The following is a 19,500-nucleotide window of genomic DNA, read 5'->3' on the forward strand; positions in this document are numbered from 1 at the left end:
AGATTGTAAACTCTTTGGTAATGCATCCGATGAAGTGAGCTGTAGCTCACGAAAGCTTATGCTCTAATAAATTTGTTAGTCTCTAAGGTGCCACAAGTACTCCTTTTCTTTTTGAGAATACAGACTAACACGGCTGCTACTCTGAAATCTTTGTGGACTGTTTCTTACTACAGTAAGGAACATAATGGTGCTCTGGTCTCAGCTGGTGCCTCTACACACTACTGTAACACAAATAATAAAATAATAATAATGTCACTTAGAACAGTGGTTTTGCGACTAAAGGACAGGATGGCTTGGAAAGCAAGCAGTCATCGTGGTTTGTATTTCCAGCTCTATCTGTGTCTTGCTGTAAGGCCTGATCTGTAAAATTGAGATATTTGCCTGTTACACAGGGTTACATATCTGTTGAATACTTGTAACATTTTTGAGAACCACAGAGGAGTACGGCTGTACGAACATGTTATTACAATAGATTTCTATTTTGCTGCATAAGGCTGTTTACTTTTCTATGTCTTTAAATATAGATTCTTCATGAAAGATAACACAGCAGAGGAAACCAATGTGCAGAAAGAAGTGGTGTTGGTGTTTCAGTCGGTAGCAGACTTCCCTCTAGGTCAGTACTAAAGCTAATGGATTTGTTTTTAGAGTATGACAGGTTTCAGAGTAGCAGCCGTGTTAGTCTGTATTCGCAAAAAGAAAAGGAGGACTTGTGGCACCTTAGAGACTAACAAATTTATTAGAGCATAAGCTTTCGTGAGCCACAGCTCACTTCATCGGATGCATTCGGTGGAACTAGGCATCCAATGAAGTGAGCTGTGACTCACGAAAGCTTATGCTCAAATAAATTTGTTAGTGTCTAAGGTGGCACAAGTCCTCCTTTTCTTTTTAGAGCATGTACTTGTAGAGAGTGGTGCAACTTTAGGGTGTAAAATAAACTGGTAAACACTTGTGGATATTAAAGATTGCACTTCTGGCAAGTCTTAAGCCTTGGTATCCTGGCCAGATGCCACCGAAATATAACTATGTCCTGTGCCACTGCGCTCTGCCTAGGCACAGGACACATTCACTTCCTGCAGAAGCCTGTTCTTTAGCATTACTGCGCTCTGCTAAAAGTGACTTAGGGTTTTCAATTGTATCTTACTACAAGGGGCATCCCTTATTTTTTCATCTCTCCACAAGAAAACTGAGAGTGCGGAGTGCCGCAAAACGCAGCAAATACTACCTCGAGGGAGGCGGGTGCTTGTTGTTACTCATGATAACGAACCCTAATATCAGGAAAGGAGCGAGTCGGGGTGGCTGAGAGAACAGCCCCTCCGTTTTGAAATACCCAGGGGAGCGCAGGCGGGGTGGCCCGAAAGGAAACTCGCGGCCACGCAGGGGCAGCACGAGGGCCCAAGGCGGAGGGAGGCCGAGGAAGGGGGCACACGGCCCCCGCCCCGTTGGCTGGGGTGAGCCAGACCCCGCCGCGGCTCGCCCTGCTCCTTGGCGGACACCTCAGGAGCTGAGGGCCTGGCCCGGCGCCAGCCCCCGGCCCCGCCTGCAGGCCTCGGCGCGCTGGCCTAGGCGGCCGCCGGCTCGTGGGCAGGACGCTGCGGCCCCACGCCGAGGGGGAACAAAATGGCTCCCCGCGTGGCGCCAACAGCCAGGCCGCAGGGGAGCGGCCCCACGCGGGGACCCCGATCCGGGTCTTTCCGCCCGCCCGCTCCCTGCCTCAGGGCCCGGATGCTGTGCGCAAGGCCGGCGACTGGGTCACATGACGCTGACCCCCCCTCCCCCCGTGACTCGCCCCTCACGGGGAAGGCGGAGCCGGAAGTGGCGGCGGCGGTTTCCGGTGGGCGAGCGGAGCTCGGGCTGGGAGCTGCCGCTGGCCGCAGGGGGGAGAGGCCGGGTCTGGCCGCAGCGTCGTCCCGGGAAGCGCCGCGACAGGAGCCGCCGCCATGAAGAAGCAGTTCAACCGCATGAGGCTGCTGGCCAACCAGACAGTGGGCAGGTCAGAGCCCGGGCGCCCCCTCACCCAGCTTGGGGGCGGCCCGCGAGCCCTGCCCCGGGAGATGCGCCGCAGCCCCGATAACCCCCGGGGACGCTCGCTCCCCTCCGACAGCCCGGGCGGCTGGAGCCCCCCGTTGCGGAGGGGTCGAGCCCCGCCCCCGCCCCCCCGAGGGAGGTTGTGGGGGTCGCCCCTCCCCTGGGCGTCCAGTGACATGCCCTGGGCACTCGCTGGCCTCGCCGCGGCCGTGACTTGCCAGCCGGGCCGGAGGAGGCGGGCTGGTGAGGGGTCACGGCTCTGGCCAAGATATGTTTGTCATTCAGCCAGGTCGGCTGCTCCCATCTTGATAGACTCTCCCCCACCCCCCCACCCCTCACCCCACTTCTTTGAGAGCCCTAGTGTGTGTGCCAGCCCCTCGCCGGGCGGGCTCTGCCTGGCTGACTTAGAGAGAGACTTTGTCTCTAGGTTTCAGAGGAGCAGCCGCGTTAGTCTGTATTCGCAAAAACAAAAGGAGGACTTGGGGCACCTTAGAGACTAACACATTTATTAGAGCATAAGCTTTCGTGAGCTACAGCTCACTTGCATCCGATGAAGTGAGCTGTAGCTCAGGAAAGCTTATGCTCTAATAAATTCGTTAGTCTCTAAGGTGCCACAAGTCCTCCTTTTGTTTTTGTCTCTAGGGTGTTTGGTGAGACGGGCTTGGTTTAGAGAAGCAGTCCCTCGGTGACTGTGTCTCAGTACAGCATGGGGCACAGTGTCCTTAGTAGGTAGCTCGGCTCGGAATTTGGTCTGGCAAAATATATGGGAGGGGACAGGTCCACAGCTGAACAAGGCCAAACAGATATCCTCAACATCTTGAATACACTATGACCTCACTCTTTCCAGCAGTTCTCCTACAGAAACTGTTTTGTGGCTGCTACACTACTTGAGTAATTTAAGAAACTTCATTTTTTATGGACACCATGAGAACTTGATCTGCTGCTGTTGCACATGAATATACTGTTATCCTCCTACATCAATACTGAAAGTGACTTTGGAAATGCTGCTTCCTGAAATTGGGGGTTTGGCAATTCTGTTTTTATGCTACTCTTTATCCTATTGTCTAGGACTTTGTTTCTTTCACATATATGTTATCACTTTAGTGATTTATGAGATTGGCTAACATAAATATAAAACAGAAAGTAGAAAACTGTGCAGTGGGTCCTGTTTCCTAGCTGATGTGATTAAATGTTGCCATCTCAGCAGTGCTACGAGTTTAGAGCTAGCTTAGGCCAAAATACACCTGAGAAGCAACATTTTACACATCAGTATATTGTTTTTCAGTAGTATAATTTGACATGTGTAAACACAGAAAGCAAAAAACTTTAATCTATTGGAGGTATGTTATACTGATGCAAAAAAGAAATGTAAGCAAATGTTTTTTTACCATCTGGATTGGCTGTAAATGTGGTAGTACAGTTCTTTGATTTATAAGTTGGGCTACACAAAGTTCCTACAAAACTATTTGAATTGTATATTTCCTTTTCATATTTTGTTTAACTCTTTCACTTTCATTTCCTTATTTTTTTTGGTAAATTTTGTTTATACACTTTTCTAATTCTATTTAATATTTTTCAAGAAAGCTCAGACTGCACAAATACAGGTCAGTCTTAATTGGAAGGGAAGTTAGCGCTCTGCAGTAATGAAAGTGCAAGTTTCACTAGGCATAAATGCCACTAATTTAGTTTTGTTTTGTTTTATTGGCTCAGACTTTTTGGAAGGTCTTTGGCCTAGTTTCACATACCTAAGCATAACTTGGTGTCATCTGTACATATTGAAATGTGATTTAGTGTTCTTTTAAAACAGATTTGTATCTTTTAGAGTAACTTATTTCTTAAGAAAAGGAGTACTTGTGGCACCTTAGACTAACAAATTTATTTGAGCATAAGCTTTTGTGAGCTACAGCTCACTTCATCGGATGCATCAGTCTATAAGGTGCCACAAGTCCTCCTTTTCTTTTTGTGAATACAGACTAACGTGGCTGCTACTCTGAAACCTTATTTATTTCTTGTTTGAGTTTTGCTTTTTTTAACTAAAAGTTGGAACAAGACTCAACTTTTGTCTCAGTTCTAAGTATCCTGTTCCTGCTGCTGGTGATGGCTTATCTTAAGTGATCACTCTCCTTACAGTGTGTATGATAAACCCATTGTTTCATGTTCTCTGTGTGTGTGTATATAAATCTCTCCTCTGTTTTTTCCACCAAATGCATCCGATGAAGTGAGCTGTAGCTCACAAAAGCTTATGCTCTAATAAATTTGTTAGTCTCTAAGGTGCCACAAGTACTCCTTTTCTTTTTGCGAATACAGACTAACACGGCTGCTACTCTGAAACCTGTAAAGAGTGTGTGCTTTCTCTTCAGGATTCACTTCTACATGAAACCAATAAGAAATGTCATCTAATGATGGCTTGAGGGGGGGGACTGTGATAGCTGATTCTTTATTTATGATTATAATATGGAGATATTTCAAAATTCTTCCATTCTCATTTTCCTGCCCCATATCTATCTTCTCATCTTAAGGTATTAGCTTTTTGAGGTAAGCATCATATCTAGTGTTTGTACAGTTAGTAGAACAATGATCCTGATCTTAAATGGGGCTTCTTGGAGCTATTGTAATATATATGGAACTAGTTAGAGCCAACAAATGCCACATACAACTTCTCACTTCAGAAAAAATGTATGGCAAGAGTGCATGAAATCTTGTTAACTATATTTAGCAATGTGTACGGGACTAGAAGTTTCAACCTTGATGGTGATCTTTGACTACTGCAGTTGAAAAATATTTTTATTGCTAGAGTCTGATAGAAGTTGAAGCTATCAAAGTTGTTTCATTGCTGGTATTCTCAGGGTGTGGTGACCATATAGGCATGATTACCAGTCACATTCCTCTACCAGGTAGCCTGTTTCTGTGTTAATAGTCTGTGCCTGGAATACTTGGAGTAACTGGCTTCATTAAAGTATAAACATGTACAGAATAACTTCTCATAGGGAAAAAAGGTTGAAAATGGCACAAAAGCTATGAAAATTAACATGTCATGAGGTCCAAAGTTAAAGGGAATTATCAAGATATTTCTTAACTTTTTATTCTGTTTACTATAATTCCTTGTACGCTTTTAAATGGAAACATTTCCTTATCAGCTTTTTGCTCACTCATACTGACTTTTCCTATTGTAGGTTTCTCATGAGTGTAGGGCTGCAAGCATGGACTCTTTCCAAAGAGAATTAAACCACTTATTTTTCAAATGGCATAAAGAATTAAATGGAAGTGGGGACATTAAGGAAGGAAAAAGTACTTCACACTTTGGACAGTGCATCTTGATCATTTAACCAGGGATTATGAGGGTCCGAGTTAAATACAGTTCCAGCTTTAGTTCAGGTCTGAGCCACAGTCTTGGGGTTAACTAAATGTAGTTCTTAGTTAGCATCAGTATGTTTGCCAACTATAAACACGCACGTTTTGCTGACTTATCAGTTTAGGGAGTTGCAAAGCACTGATCAGGGAAAGTAAATTTTGTTTACTGAAAACTCATGGTTATTCCTTTTTAAATCCATATTAAATGGAATGACTGAAAATCACCAAGAAAACATCTGCTTATTTCTGCAGAATGTGTGTGGTGGTATTAGGGGGAAGCAAGAACTGACTTTTTTTACTATGATGTCTGACATCACCCTTGTACCTCATTTAACACAGCACGTGAGACCAGTGAGCTAGTATATAGTTGCCACCTTCCAGTAATAGGGGAAGTGATTTCTGTAGCTTGCAATGTGCATTCAGGACTTCTAAAGCAGTGTTGCCCACTTCTTTTAAAGCTCATTTCCCTAGGGGTGAAATCAATCATGCATACCCTGTTAACTCCACCATGTGGTGATAATCAAAAACTCTGATATATGACTAAATTAAATATACTTTAAGGAGTGACATTCAACACTGGATGTTAAATGTTTGCACACTTGTTAGTTTGTCTGAAACTGAAACAAGATTGCAATAATGATACAGGTTTCAGAGTAGCAGCCGTGTTAGTCTGTATTCGCAAAAAGAAAAAGGAGGACTTGTGGCACCTTAGAGACTAACAAATTTATTTGAGCATAAGCTTTTGTGAGCTACAGCTCACGAAAGCTTATGCTCAAATAAATTTGTTAGTCTCTAAGGTGCCACAAGTCCTCCTTTTTCTTTTTTAATAATGATACAGAATATGGTGAAGTAGAAATACTTCCCCCCCGACAGGAGAGTGCCTATGAGCAACTCTGGTTTGGCTTTCCTTTGGTGCATCTTAGATATCCTGCTGGGCTGCTGCTTGATTGGGGTTGGATGGGGGGAAGTGTTTGGTGGTATCTCCCAAGCCTATTCCCTTCTGGCTTCAAAATGAGTGGTTACTCAGTAGATTGTGGAAATCTTCGTAATATAACATTTGCTTTTTCATGTGCTTTGATAAGCTGTGAATTAAGTTACAATGCTGATATTTAAACTGTTTGGATTTGAATGGATGCCCTTTAAAATGAAGGGAGCAATTCACACCTTAAAGCTATTGTTTCAGGCTCCTTGCGAACTCTGGCAGATTTACTGCATCATTTGGCCTGGAAAAATGTGACTCAAATGTAACTCCAGAATCATAACATATGAGATGAGAAAAATTGAGGCTTGACTATGTGCATCACCCCACTACACCTTAGGAAACATCGTTTTAGAGACTTACTTAAAATGTTAAGTTTTTCCTCAAGCCATCATCTAAAGGGAACAGCTATATGACACCCTAACTAATCGTGTGAAAAGACAACAAAAGGATAGACAGCAATAACTACCTCTTGAGCAGAGGTTCCCACAGTCTCTCAAAAATAACATCTGGTGGTTGTATGTACAACTTCCCCTTAACCTTGCATAGCAACTGAGTCATCCATTTTTCAGCTGAATCAGTTGTTGTAAGAAAAATGTCTACTTTTAGCTGGTTAGTGCTAAAGATGGCCTTTTCTTCAAAATAGCTAGGAATCCACACAATTGACCTTTCCAGGGGTATGAAAGGCCTTTCCTGCAGTCAGTATGGCGATAGGTATTCCTTACCTAAAACTACCATATCTCTTTCTGTTAGAAATGGATGTTTTCTTATCTACAACTTTGTCTCCCTTCTGTAGCTCTGATAGTGCTACTTCAGCTGCAGGCATCCTCTGTGCTAAGAAATAGCTTCTGGTGCTACAGCAGAGTGGTCACTTGAAAAATTAACTAGGTCAAAGTAAAGATAACTATGAGAATACAGTGGGAAATCAAGGGAGATTAGTTTGAGTGGTAGTCATGTTAGTCTGTATCAGCAAAAACGACGAGGAGTCCTTGTGGCACCTTAGAAACTACCAAATTTATTTGGGCATAAGCTTTTTTGGGCTAGAACCCACCATCTGATGAAGTGGGTTCTAGCCCATGAAAGCTTATGCCCAAATAAACTTTAGTCCCTAAGGTGCCACAAGGATTCCTTGATGTTTTTCCAAGGGAGATTAGTTTCTGCTTCTTGTGTCAAACACATAGGATAGGTAAAACAAGAGCACAGGAGAAGCAGCAACTAGGAAAGACTGTATTAGAGTAGTTTTCAGAGTAGCAGCCATGTTAGTCTGTATTCACAAAAAAGAAAAGGAGTACTTGTGGCACCTTAGAGACCAACAAATTTATTAGAGCATAAGCTTTGATGAAGTGAGCTGTAGCTCACGAAAGCTTATGCTCTAATAAATTTGTTAGTCTCTAAGGTGCCACAAGTACTCCTTTTCTTTTTGTATTAGAGTAGAGAGTGACACACCTAGGAAGTATGCCTGTAAATATATTGAAAGAGGGATATGGAATTACAAAAGCCCTGAAGGAATTGAGGAAAAAGTAAGTGAGGAGTGGAGAGTTAAGTGGAGCAGAATTCCAAAATCATTAATTTGCCTGGTTTTAGATGTTCTGCAATAATTATCCTTCAGACTTCACTGGAGAATAGTGTTAGGAACCCCACTTCATTCTGGTACTCAAACAACCACTTAACTCTTGTGGAGTGCTTTGTTTTTAACTGGTGACTTGCTGCAAGTGATGCAGCCCTGGAAACAAGTCACACTGCATGAGATGGACAGAACTTGAAGAGCCATGGTTAGTTTGTAAAACAAAATATCAAGTTACTGCATTTTAAAATAACTGAGGAAAAGGGCAAGGTAGTGAACTGCTCTAAGTGAAAAGGTGTTAGTAAAAATTGTGTTAACATGCAGATCAGGAAAGAGACCGAGAAATTGCCATACTGGATGATATCAGTCTCCCCTCTAATTTCATTATCTGTTAGTGGACAGTACCAGCTACTTCAGATGAAGTTGCAAGTAACTCCTTACTAGACAATTATAATAAAATAACCTGCCATTACAGGAAGCATCATCTTAGCCCTCTACAGAGGAGGATGTTTTATGCTTTGAAGCAAGTGTTGCATCCCTTCCAAAATTACTTTGGATGTTCTTGTTATATCAATACCCATCCTGTTTTTGAATCCTACTCCATTCTTGGCCTTCCTATAGTGGCAATGAGTTTCACAGGCTAATTGTGCATCATTAAAAATTTCCCATATTTTCTAGTTTTACTAGAATGTTGAATGTGTAATACCTTTAGCTTTTCAGTCTCTGACTTGTATTCCATGTTATAAAAATTGAACATCAGTCTGAGCCAGCTGGCTACAGTTTGTCTCCCTGTGCTAATCTTTCTAGTAATAAACTGAGAATGTAGTCTAGTGTCCGTGGCCTGGAATGCATTGAGATTTGGCGTGCTAAAACACTGAGGAATTTGTGTTTTTTTGCTCTGAGGATTTGTCAGGAATTGTAGATGGGAATACTCCTGACTAATGCCTTAACACCTTTTTTTTTTACATATACCCACCAATTCTGTTTCTTATTATAGTTGATTAAAATAATCCTCCAAAGAAACTGAATTACAATTTAATACCAAAAAAAGAACAGGAGTACTTGTGGCACCTTAGAGACTAACAAATTTAATACCACATCATCTAGACTGATTTATATCTTATTGATTTAATTGCCTTTGTTTACCATGGCATTGTTGTGTGGTGGTGGTCAGTGTTGCTACAGTTAAGGGTGAAATGGCAATACAAGATGTGCAAGAAGTAGTAAAGTTGAAGACTTTATCAAGTTACAATAATCAACTAAAGTTAATGCTTCCCTTTAATCTGAAGCCTCAACTCCAGGAAGCTGTTTCCAAGAGGCATTTTGCTTAGGTTGGCATTTTGACCATAGCTCAGATGGGAATTGGATCTGTGTTTTTTCATGTGATTAGCTGCGTACTGTATCTGCCAGTCACAGCTGGTAGTATATCATTGTATAGGTAGAATTTTTCAACTTCTTTTGGAATTAATAATTTACAGAAGTCCTTACCTTGATAGTCTCATTTTTGCCAATTCGGATATTTGCAGGGCTTTTAGATATGTATGGTTTGATTTATTTTGTTACACTATTTTATGAGATTGTGTATATCTTTTAATTGGTGGTATCGGGTGTGAAACTGAGATTTTCTGTTATGGAATTTGCATATTAAGTTATTGCCAGGATAACAGAAAGCCAGGCATTTACCTTGTTTTGGATGCTAAATTGGCCTCAGCCTTTGAGATAAGTGGCTTCTATATTCTGCATGTCCTACAATGACAAATGTATGCTCTTTAGTTTCACTTCTATTTAGCCAAATAGACAATCATGATTTAATATTAAGTAAAATGCATAAAATTCTGTAAATGCCAAACACTCTGCTATATTCTCTTTCATGAGTTTCAAGAGACAATGAAATAGTGACTAAGACTATTCTTTGTTTCTTTATCCTTGACTCCTTGTGATCAGACATTGATTGATTCTGCCAGGTAGAACCTAAAGTGAAGTTAGAAGTAACTGTAAGGGTTCTCTTGCTTCAGTGTTGAAATACTAATTTTTTGTGTCCAAGACCAATAGACCCTTTAACCAGGGTCTGAAGTATGGTAGTGCTTAAAGAAAAAAATGAGGTTTGGGGTAGTTTGTCAGAATTTGGCTTTATAGTTGTAACCATCTCATATTATATTCTGAAAGTAATGTCAGTATGAAGGTTTTTTCAAGTGATAAGAATACAGATGTGCACTTGACCTACAGTCATCTGAAAAATGATTTCATAAGGGTGTTTTTCAAGATGTGCTGTTTAGTTTGAGAAACAGGTTTGCAGTTAAGACTATTAGACTTCATGTCTAATGAATGTTAATCATCACTGTGGTTTCTTTTCTGATTCCAGAGACCTATCTGTATCACTACTGTTCCCAGGTTTCAGAGTAGCAGCCGTGTGTTTTTAGGATGCATTTACTAAGAAGTAATTCAAACTGGGAGGTGTCAGGATCAGACCAGCTTTCCTGGAAAGTGATCTTACCAGATGTAAATCTTAAACTTTAGGTTGACAGGTGTATGTGTTTCTTGGCATTGGCAGGGATGTTGTCTATTATTAAATAATGATCTTGGACTCTTGGAATACAGATTGCAAATCTGAATAACTTTCTTTCCAGATTTCACCACAAACCACCTAAATGCCTGCCTTATTGGAGATGGGACAACAGTTACTGCAGCCACATCCCACTTAGTTCTCCTCTTAGTGCAAGCTCTCCTGTACAAGTGGAGTGTGTTTCAATATCCTGTACACGTGACATCAGTCTGACTCAAGAGAAGTGTTCTATTGTATCTTTTAAAAGCTCACATCCTGGATAAAAATGATTATGCTAAGCAATAGTTAGTAGTTCTCCAAGCCATTTGACAGTCAAGATACAAGGTGGAATGAGGAATATGTTGTCATTTTATTGATCTAAATTGGCATTTAATGTTACTCTTAAACATTGCTTGCTACAAAGTACCTGCAAGTAACTCCTGACCTAAATCAGTTTTTCATCTATAATGATATACAGTTAGTTAATTTCCAGTACTTAAATATCATGCAGAAACTGGATACTCAGGCTACCAGTCACTCGTAGCCTGAATACATTTAGGAGTGTATTTTCCCTCTTAATGAGTTTTTAACATGCACATCAACACTTACTATTTACCTTAATACTGCTTTTATTTATTCAGAATTGTGTACTTTGTTTGAGGGAGGCAGATAAGAGCACTAATCTTCCATTGGTATTTTACATTATATTTTGAAAACTCTAAGACTATGCAGCAGCATATTATCTCCTAGGCCGACAAATTTGCAGGGGTGGCAAATTTATAATAGCGGCCAGAAGCGCCAACTTCCCCCGGTGCTGATGGGTGCTCGCACCTGCCCCAACTCCACCCAGTGGTGTCTCCAAATGGAGCTCAGGTGCTGCTCAGTGAATGAAAATCAAGTTAGACCTCCGTTGTGTAAAAGATGGTTTGGGGGAGCTAACTGAAATCCGGAAGATCTCATTTTCCTTAACGGACACTCTTGAGTCCATTCATATGATTTCCAAACTTTAGATCTATGCAAGTTCTGTTTAATGCTAACATGTATCACTAAATTGACAAATGCCTATTAAGTAACATCAGATGCTCATTGCCTCTAAATGACTTCTGCTAGTAGCAAAGGGAATTAATAGAAAGTTTTCTCTACATGGCAATGCGGAGCACTGTTACTGAACAGTCAGTGTCCAAGGAACAGCAAGCATTATTGATGTATGTTGTACTTAGGCTATGCCTACATTGCATAGCTTACAGTAACACCACTGTGCTGCTAAAGCCTTGCCACTATAAGTCATGCAGCGTAGCCGTTCTCTGGAGAGAGCTCTCCTGCCAACTAAATAAAACTGCCCACTGAGGGGTGATAGCTCTGTTGGCGGGAGAGCATCTCCCACTGACAAAGTGCTGTCCACACCTGCACTTTTCATCAGCAAAACTTCTGTCCGTTGGGTGTGTTTTTCACACTCCTGAGCAGCAAAAGTTTTACTGACAAAAGTGCAGTGTAGACATAGCCTTAGTATGAAACTTTAGTTATCTGTACTAGTTTGAAGGATGTTAGTCGGGCTCTTAAGATGTGTATCTGTGTAAGAATTCTGAATCTGCTACTTGTGTGAGTAAACAAAACAGCTCATGTTTCAGAGTAGCAGCCGTGTTAGTCTGTATTCGCAAAAAGAAAAGGAGTACTTGTGGTCCCTTAGAGACTAACAAATTTATTTGAGCATAAGCTTTCATGAGCTACAGCTACAGCTCATGAAAACTTATGCTCAAATAAATTTTAGTCTCTAAGGTGCCACAAGAACAGTGCATGAATACCTGATATCAGATTATCCTTCCAGTCTGTCCTTTCAACACCAAACCAGAGTTGAATAAGTTCCTTCGTATCTACAAAACTTATTTCCAGAGGCAAGGGGAGGGGGAGGGAGGAGTGAAATAATATCTTTTATTGGATCAACTTCTGTTGGTGAGAGAGAGCAGCTTTCAAGCTTAAACAGAGCTCTTCAGGCCTGGGAAATGTACACCTACATACAAGGTGGAATAGAGTGTTTAGCATAAGTAGTTTCAGAGTAGCAGCTGTGTTAGTCTGTATCTGCAAAAAGAAAAGGAGTACTTGTGGCACCTTAGACTAACAAATGTATTTGAGCATAAGCTTTCGTGAGCTACAGCTCAGTTCATCGGATGCACCTGATAGTTAACACATTTCAAGGTACCCTTCAAGGTGAAATGCCAGTTAATGCCTCTCCTACTTTGTCCCTCTAATATCCTGGGATCAACGGGGCTACAACAATACTGCATACACCTATCTTCAAGACGATTTGAGTACACTGAAGCAATATAATACATGCTATTAAAATGCATTTGTAAGCAATAGAAACCCTAAATTATTCATGTTAGGAAAAAGTGTATCCATTATGTGATTTCAGTTTGGATCTACTTCTCGCGGTAAGACCTTCTGCTTATCTACATGCTTCATCTTATTCTACAATTTAGCTATTCCTTGCATTGAAGTAACAATGAATACATGCTATGGGGAATTTCAACTAAAAAGGATTAAATTTGGAGACTAAATCAAGCGTGAAATACTCAGACTTTAAGGCCAGAAGGGACCATAATGACTATCTACTCTGACCTCCTGCACATTACAGGCAACAGAACCTTGCCCACACACCCCTGTAGACCTATATCCTTTGGCTAAGTTACTGAAATCCTCAAATCATGATTTAAAGACTTCAAATTACAGAGGGAATTTACTCCTGGTTTTAAATGTAGATATCAATGCAGCCTTAACTATACATCTGCTAGGGAGCCTACATAATTTCTCCCAATAGGAACAGCAGAGAGAATTTGTCTGTCTACCCTAGAGAGCTTACAGTGGCACAGCTATACCAATGCAGCTGCACCGCTGTAAGATGTCTCGTGTAGCTGCTCTATGCGGCTGGGAGAGAGCTCTCCAGTTGACATAATTAAATTGCTCCCAAGGAGTGGCGATAGCTATGTTGGCAGGAGAAGCTCTCCCGCCAACATAGTGTTGTGCACGCTACCACTTATGCTGGCATAACTGTCGCTTGGAGAGATGGAACATTCACAGCCTTCAGTGATGCAAGTTTTGCCAACATCAGTGGTAGTGTGGACAGCCTAAGACTGTCTGGTGATGTACCTCTGGCTTGCTCTATCATTCTGTTAATGATGCTTCTTGGTTAACAGCTCTTCAGGAGAGAGGGCACTATATGCCAGACTCCCTTTTTACAATCAGTGAGAGAACATACTGGATTTACTTGACTTGAGACACTGATAAAAGAATAGCTTCTGTGAGAATAATAACCTAATGTTCATGATAGTAAATTGGAGTGACTATTTCTGCACTGCTGCAGCTTTTTCATCTGCCATTCAAATGTGCATTTCTTCTGAAATGTCCCAAAGGATCTACTTTATACATGACTCTTATAGTGCTAAAGAGGGTTGGTGTCTGTTTAAAAAAAAAAAAAAAAGTTGAGGACTTGGCTACACTTAAAACACTGGAGTGGTGCAGGGGGCACCACTGAGAGAGGGTGGCAGGGAAGAAGCCTTCACCTAGTAGGCCTGAGAGAGGGGTGTGACTAAGAAGGTTGGCAAAGGAAGAGCTTAAAGAAGCTCAATAGGAAGTAGTCCAGGCAAGAGAGCGGTAAGGTTTGTGAGGACCCAGACCTTAACTGCTCATTGTAAGGCCCTTGACTGGAACTCAGAATAGAGGGCAGGCCTGGGTTCCCCTACTCTCCACTGCAGTGTCTTATTGCTTTGAGCAGTGAATGGGAAGACTGCGTGAGTCACTGCAGGAGTGACATAGGGCTGGGCATGTGAAGAATGCCTGTCATTGCTTGTGCAGAGAGACTTGGAAAGACTTCCCTTGAAGGGGAAAATCAGTGTGACCTGGCCAGTGGGGTGAGTCCTGAAGCAGCTACACTGCTCTGCTGTGAGGTGGGAGGAGAGCTGCAAAGGTGGAAGGGAAGAAAGGGGATGCAGAACCAGGCAGAGCTAACCCCCAGAAGGGGTGCCATGTAGCAGTGAGTAGAGTGCAACCATTACAAGTCTCTACATGTATCCCTCTTTTTATCTACCTTCTGTACATGAAATTTTGGACTAATGGGTTCATTTTCATCAACTGTTTTTTACAAGAGCAGATCTGGCCTCTGTTCTTATTTAAGTTCCCTCAACAGCTGGCAGAAAATGCTGTTAATTTTACATGTCCTTGGTATTCAGTGTTAAGTCTTTACTATTTCTCTTCACTTGACAATATTTTTTTTTCTCCAGTAAAATGTTTTTCTGCCTCTTGTAGTAGAATGTTTAAAATGTGCTAGTCAAAAAGTGATGGTGATTAATAGTTGTTTTGCAGACTTTCTACAACTGACAATCCATTATTGGGTAGACACTGTGCAAGGTATTTAGTTCTTTGGTACAGCAGACAAATGAGCTAAAATCCAGGACTTAAGGATAAGAGAAATGTTGCCTGCTCAGGATTGATGTCTTTCAATAACTACTGAACAAAATTATTGTTCTGTTTACCCACTTTGTAATTTTAAGTTTGCCTTTATCCTTGTTCAGTGCCCTGAGTGCTTTTGGAGGTGCTCTATAAATGTACTAATAAATATGAACACTTGCAATTTTGAGAAACAGGTGCAGTTCTTGTATTAATACTTTTTTAAAAGATGCTGAAAAGGCTAAATTATGGCATGAAGGGTATAAGCCTTCATTTGTTAATGTTACAAGAACTTCATATCAGAGTGCCTGACTGGCCAAAACCTTTCAGCCAACAGAGTCATTCTGTAGCTACCGCTCTAGTTTTTGAAGGTTCTAGGGTAACTTCAGTCTATTTTATAAAGCCTGGTCTATACTAGAAGATTAGGTCAATTTCACTGTTGGTCAAGGTGTGAAAAATCCACAACCCTGAGTGGCAGCATTAAGCTGACCTCAGTCCCCTTTTAGACAGTGCCAGCTCTACAGAAGAATTCTGTGATTTCAGAGCTAGAAAATTTTAATACCAGCTCATACTCACAGAATCTTAAAATAGGAATGATTTTAATCTGCTAAAATAACTATTCAGAGAGAAAGTTCTAACAAGCTGTTTCTATATAATAATAGTAATGCAGTTCACTTGGGATTGTCTAAAGCCAACTATTTTGGTTAGATACTTGAATTGTTTGTTTTTAGGTGTGTTGCTGATGGAGTGGACATATGGATCATACTCAGAACAAGGGAGTTTTTGTGGTAATAGGCCATTTGACCGTTTAATAAATTAAGCCTGTTTATGGTACATGTTTCATAACTTGCCTGTGCACAGTGACCTGTAATAACGACTTTGTTTGTAGGACACTTTAAAGTTGTATATAACTTCTGGAAGCAAGGTTTCGTTATTGGTTAAAATGAGTGACTCACTGTCCTTTCATATTGCAGTAGAATCTAAATACCCCGTTTGGGAATTGGGGCCACATTCTCAAGTACTATATAACTATAGCTATATGGCACATAGCATAATGGAGTCTTGATCTCTGGGGCCTCTAGGAGTTACTCTAGTCTTATACAAATTAATACGGTGAGCCACAGTAAATCTACTATACTGGATTATAATGAAGTTGTCCAAAATTTGTGATGGCTTACTAACTGATTTCAATAAATTATTCCTCTCTGCATCTGGCTCATTGTCTTAAGGTGTGCTTGATAGCTGGTTGTTTGTTTGTCTGTTTCATTGCTATAGTTACCAAGACTTCTGGAAACAAGGTCACACTTAACCTTTACTAGTATTACCGTGTTTAAACCACCACTTAGTGCAGACACAAGTAAGACCAGGGAGATTTTCAAATGTCTGTTTGTGGCCCTGTTTTATAGGGTGAATTATTTTCACTAATGACTTGGGTAAATAACCACTAAGTATTTGTTTTTAAGGTTTAAGTTACCTTCTCAAACTTATGAAACATTCCTTTCTCTAAAAAATCACATCATAGTGCATTTTATACTTTTAGAATCCCACAGGAAACGTAGCCTTTTTTTAAATAACCCAGCTGGGTGAGGCCACAACTTCTCCACTTAAGTGAGGTGGAGGCTTTTTTCCTTTTCATGAATTGTTTTCTTCTTAAATTAATTACATTGCGAAGTGACAAGAATGGGTATAAACTAGAAACAGTACATGTGGTTTGTAAATGACCTTAACATATTTGTAAAATGTACTAAAAAAATCAAACTTGGTTTTAGATGGTACCAGACCACTAACACTTGAAACGTGTATGATATGAAGGGCAATCGTTTTCATGCATTTCCCTTGATCAAATCTGTAGTTTGTATGTCTGTCTGCAGATGACCTCTTCATCAAGATATGAGCATGTAAAATTCACATGGCTAATGGTTCAGGTCTTATTTTGTAAAATTGACCTATTATGTTGGAAAGTATAAATTCCTTGGATGGGTCCAGACCACCTCATTACCCTTACATCTTTCCATCTACAATGTCTGTTGCTGCATTTAAAGTCTGAAACAGCTGTGCATAAGTAGTATAGCTTCATACCTCTGCTTGGATTATAATCCAAGCAAATATTCTGAAGTTTGATAAATTAATACCTCAAAAGATCTTGTAGTGGTGGAATAATTCTAAGATTTTTCCCCCCTATTTAAATTGTTCTAAAGTATTCATGTGGCTTCAGATGAAGAGAAAACAGTAATATGTAAAACTGAGACCATGAAAGAAGCTTCTTTAATTTTTGCTTTGAACAGAAATGGGAATGAGGCATTATGTTACTGGATCACATTTCTAACAAGCTGGTTTAAGTCTAGTCAGAAACTGACCGGGCATACAGAACCAGTGGTCTTAATGCAGTGTCCTTATGTGAAAAAAACACTGTGAAACAGAAGTCTGATGTATTTTTAAATCTAATGCTTTGCACTGTAACAGCCAACTTCTAAACATGCTAAAATGTCAAAACAAAAGCTATAGTATGAGACTAGTAACCCTGAATTAGACTTTTACTCAGAGCTCCATAATTCATTCTCAGATGCTTAGTAACAGTTAATTTCCAGATTCATGCTTGAATAGCAAAAACATACCGTGCATGACACATGCCAGGATGGTGGTAACATTACTCTGCATATTCTACACATTAACATGGTTTCTGTATACACGGTAGCTAAGTAACATAAAAACAGACTTGAGTGTCCAGTGATGCAAAACGCAGTACTCAAATGAGCAATCTCAGATGAAAGTTAGTTATTGGAGCAGAGAGTCCAGCCCAGATTGGAACCTGTTTAAGAGTTATTAGGAAAACTTTTGTGCCCAATTTTTAATTCTTACACAGGCGTCTCTCTCTCTCTCAGGAAACCGATGTGAGTGAGACCTGAATGTGCAAAGACTGAGCTTTTAACTAAATCCTCAATTCCCATGTCCTTCATGGACATCAGAAGGAACTGCTGTAGTCTGACCTATTCCTAAAGTAGATCTTTTAGAAAAACATCCAAGCTTGATTTAAAAATGAATGTTGGAGAATCCACCACAACCCTGGGTAAACTATTCCAATGGTTAATTACTCACTGCTGAAAATATACACCTTGTTTTCAGTCCGAATTTGTCTAGCTTCAAGCTTTCTAGCCGTTTGGATCATATTATACCTTTCTCTGTTAGAGGGAAGAGCCCATTATTAAATATTTGTTCTCCACGTAAATACTTAGACTGTAATTGAGCCCTTAACCATCTCTTTGCTAAGCTAAACCGATTGAGGTCCTCGAGTCTTTCACTGTTTTTTCTACTCATTCTCATAGCTCTTCTCTGAACCCTCTCCAATTTATCAACATTCTTTTTGAATTGTGGACGCCAGAACCGGACACAGTATTCCAGCAGCAGTCACACCAGTACTAAATGTAGAGGTAAACTAAGCTCTGTGCCTATTCAAGGTTGCTGTTTATGCACTCCAGGATTGCATTAGCTCTTTTGGCCATAGCATCACATTGGGAGCTCACATTCAGCTGATTATCCACTATGACCCCAAATCTTTTTTTCAGAGTCGCTGCTTCCCTGGATAATGTGTCCCAGCCTGTAAGTATGGCCTGCGTTCTCTGGTTCTATAATACATGAGCCCCCATTTTCCCTACTGTCATGCCTTGACTGTTGCTGCGTCACTTCTGGTTTTTGCCCACTTTCTCACTCCTGCCTCTTTCTGTCCCTTGTTCCTTGTTTAATTTGCTTTGCTCAATTTTTGTTATCTACAGTTCTGCCTCTCCTTACAAACTGCTGCCTTCTTTCTCCATGGCTTTGGCTGCATAGAACTTGCATCTATTCTTAGCCCTGATGTCGTTCTAGAGCACCAAACATCTAGATTCAGAAATTAAATACTACTGCAGTGCCATTTGGGTATCATATCAGAGTCTCTACCTCTACTATCGAAGGTTATAAATGGGCTTATTTGGTATCATGTTGGCTGTGTTTCTCCTTTATAGTAATAACTGTCATGTCACCTTGAATGTCTGAATCTGTACACTTCATGCTTTTTTTTTTTTTAGGGAGGGACATTGTAAAGTTATGTAAACCATCTATCTCTGGCCAGATGTGCATTTTCTGCTTAAAATATGTTTCTCAATTCTGGGAAGATCATGTGACTGAGATGTAAGACTTCAGTCTTGCCAATGCAAAAAAACAGTCTAAATGCTTTTAATTAATTCAACATGCTTTGTGAATTCTACTTATATAGTTGTCCTTTTTTATATGGTTCTCCTTTTTTATTGCAAGCATATGCTATTAATATTGTGTGCCTACATCTAAAACTAAGCAATGAGACAGTGGTATTTTAAACGTACGTTTTTAATGGCTGTATATACTAAACATCTTACTGTTTCCCACATCTCATGATATATAACAAGAGCTAAGGTGTTCTTTCAATATGTAGCAGTACAGCAATTGCAATTACAAAGATTATGGAGCTTTAAAGTACATTAAATTGTACGCTGCCTACCTATTTCTTGGTGACAAGGGCAGGAAAAAATAAAGTTTAGAAATCTGAGTGGGGGGGGCTTATTTTCTTTTGTGAAAGGGAACTCCCAG

At 40.6% G+C, this 19,500-nt stretch overlaps 1 protein-coding gene and 1 long non-coding RNA gene across 7 annotated transcripts in view; both read left to right on the plus strand.

Moving 5' to 3' along the window:
- Positions 1 to 1,647: 1,647 nt before the first annotated feature.
- ARHGAP17 (Rho GTPase activating protein 17) overlaps positions 1,648 to 19,500 on the plus strand; it is a 71,789-nt gene continuing 53,936 nt past the window's right edge. For 2 of the 6 annotated variants that reach the window (XM_038420416.2, XM_038420427.2), the window contains exon 1: positions 1,648 to 1,990. In XM_038420416.2, the coding sequence (XP_038276344.1) occupies positions 1,938 to 1,990 (53 nt within the window). In that variant the 5' untranslated portion in view covers positions 1,648 to 1,937. Of the gene's footprint in view, positions 1,991 to 2,716; positions 2,755 to 18,469; positions 18,499 to 19,500 lie in introns of those variants that run through there. The other 4 variants (XM_043493908.1, XM_043493913.1, XM_043493909.1 and 1 more) reach the window with 3 other exon arrangements.
- LOC122456114 lies at positions 7,564 to 10,000 on the plus strand. Its single transcript, XR_006274794.1, has 2 exons — positions 7,564 to 7,602; positions 7,792 to 10,000. It is a non-coding gene; the product is annotated as an uncharacterized LOC122456114 (long non-coding RNA).

This window comes from Dermochelys coriacea, chromosome 10 (assembly GCF_009764565.3).
Source record: "Dermochelys coriacea isolate rDerCor1 chromosome 10, rDerCor1.pri.v4, whole genome shotgun sequence".
In the NCBI taxonomy this organism is placed as follows: domain Eukaryota; kingdom Metazoa; phylum Chordata; order Testudines; family Dermochelyidae; genus Dermochelys; species Dermochelys coriacea.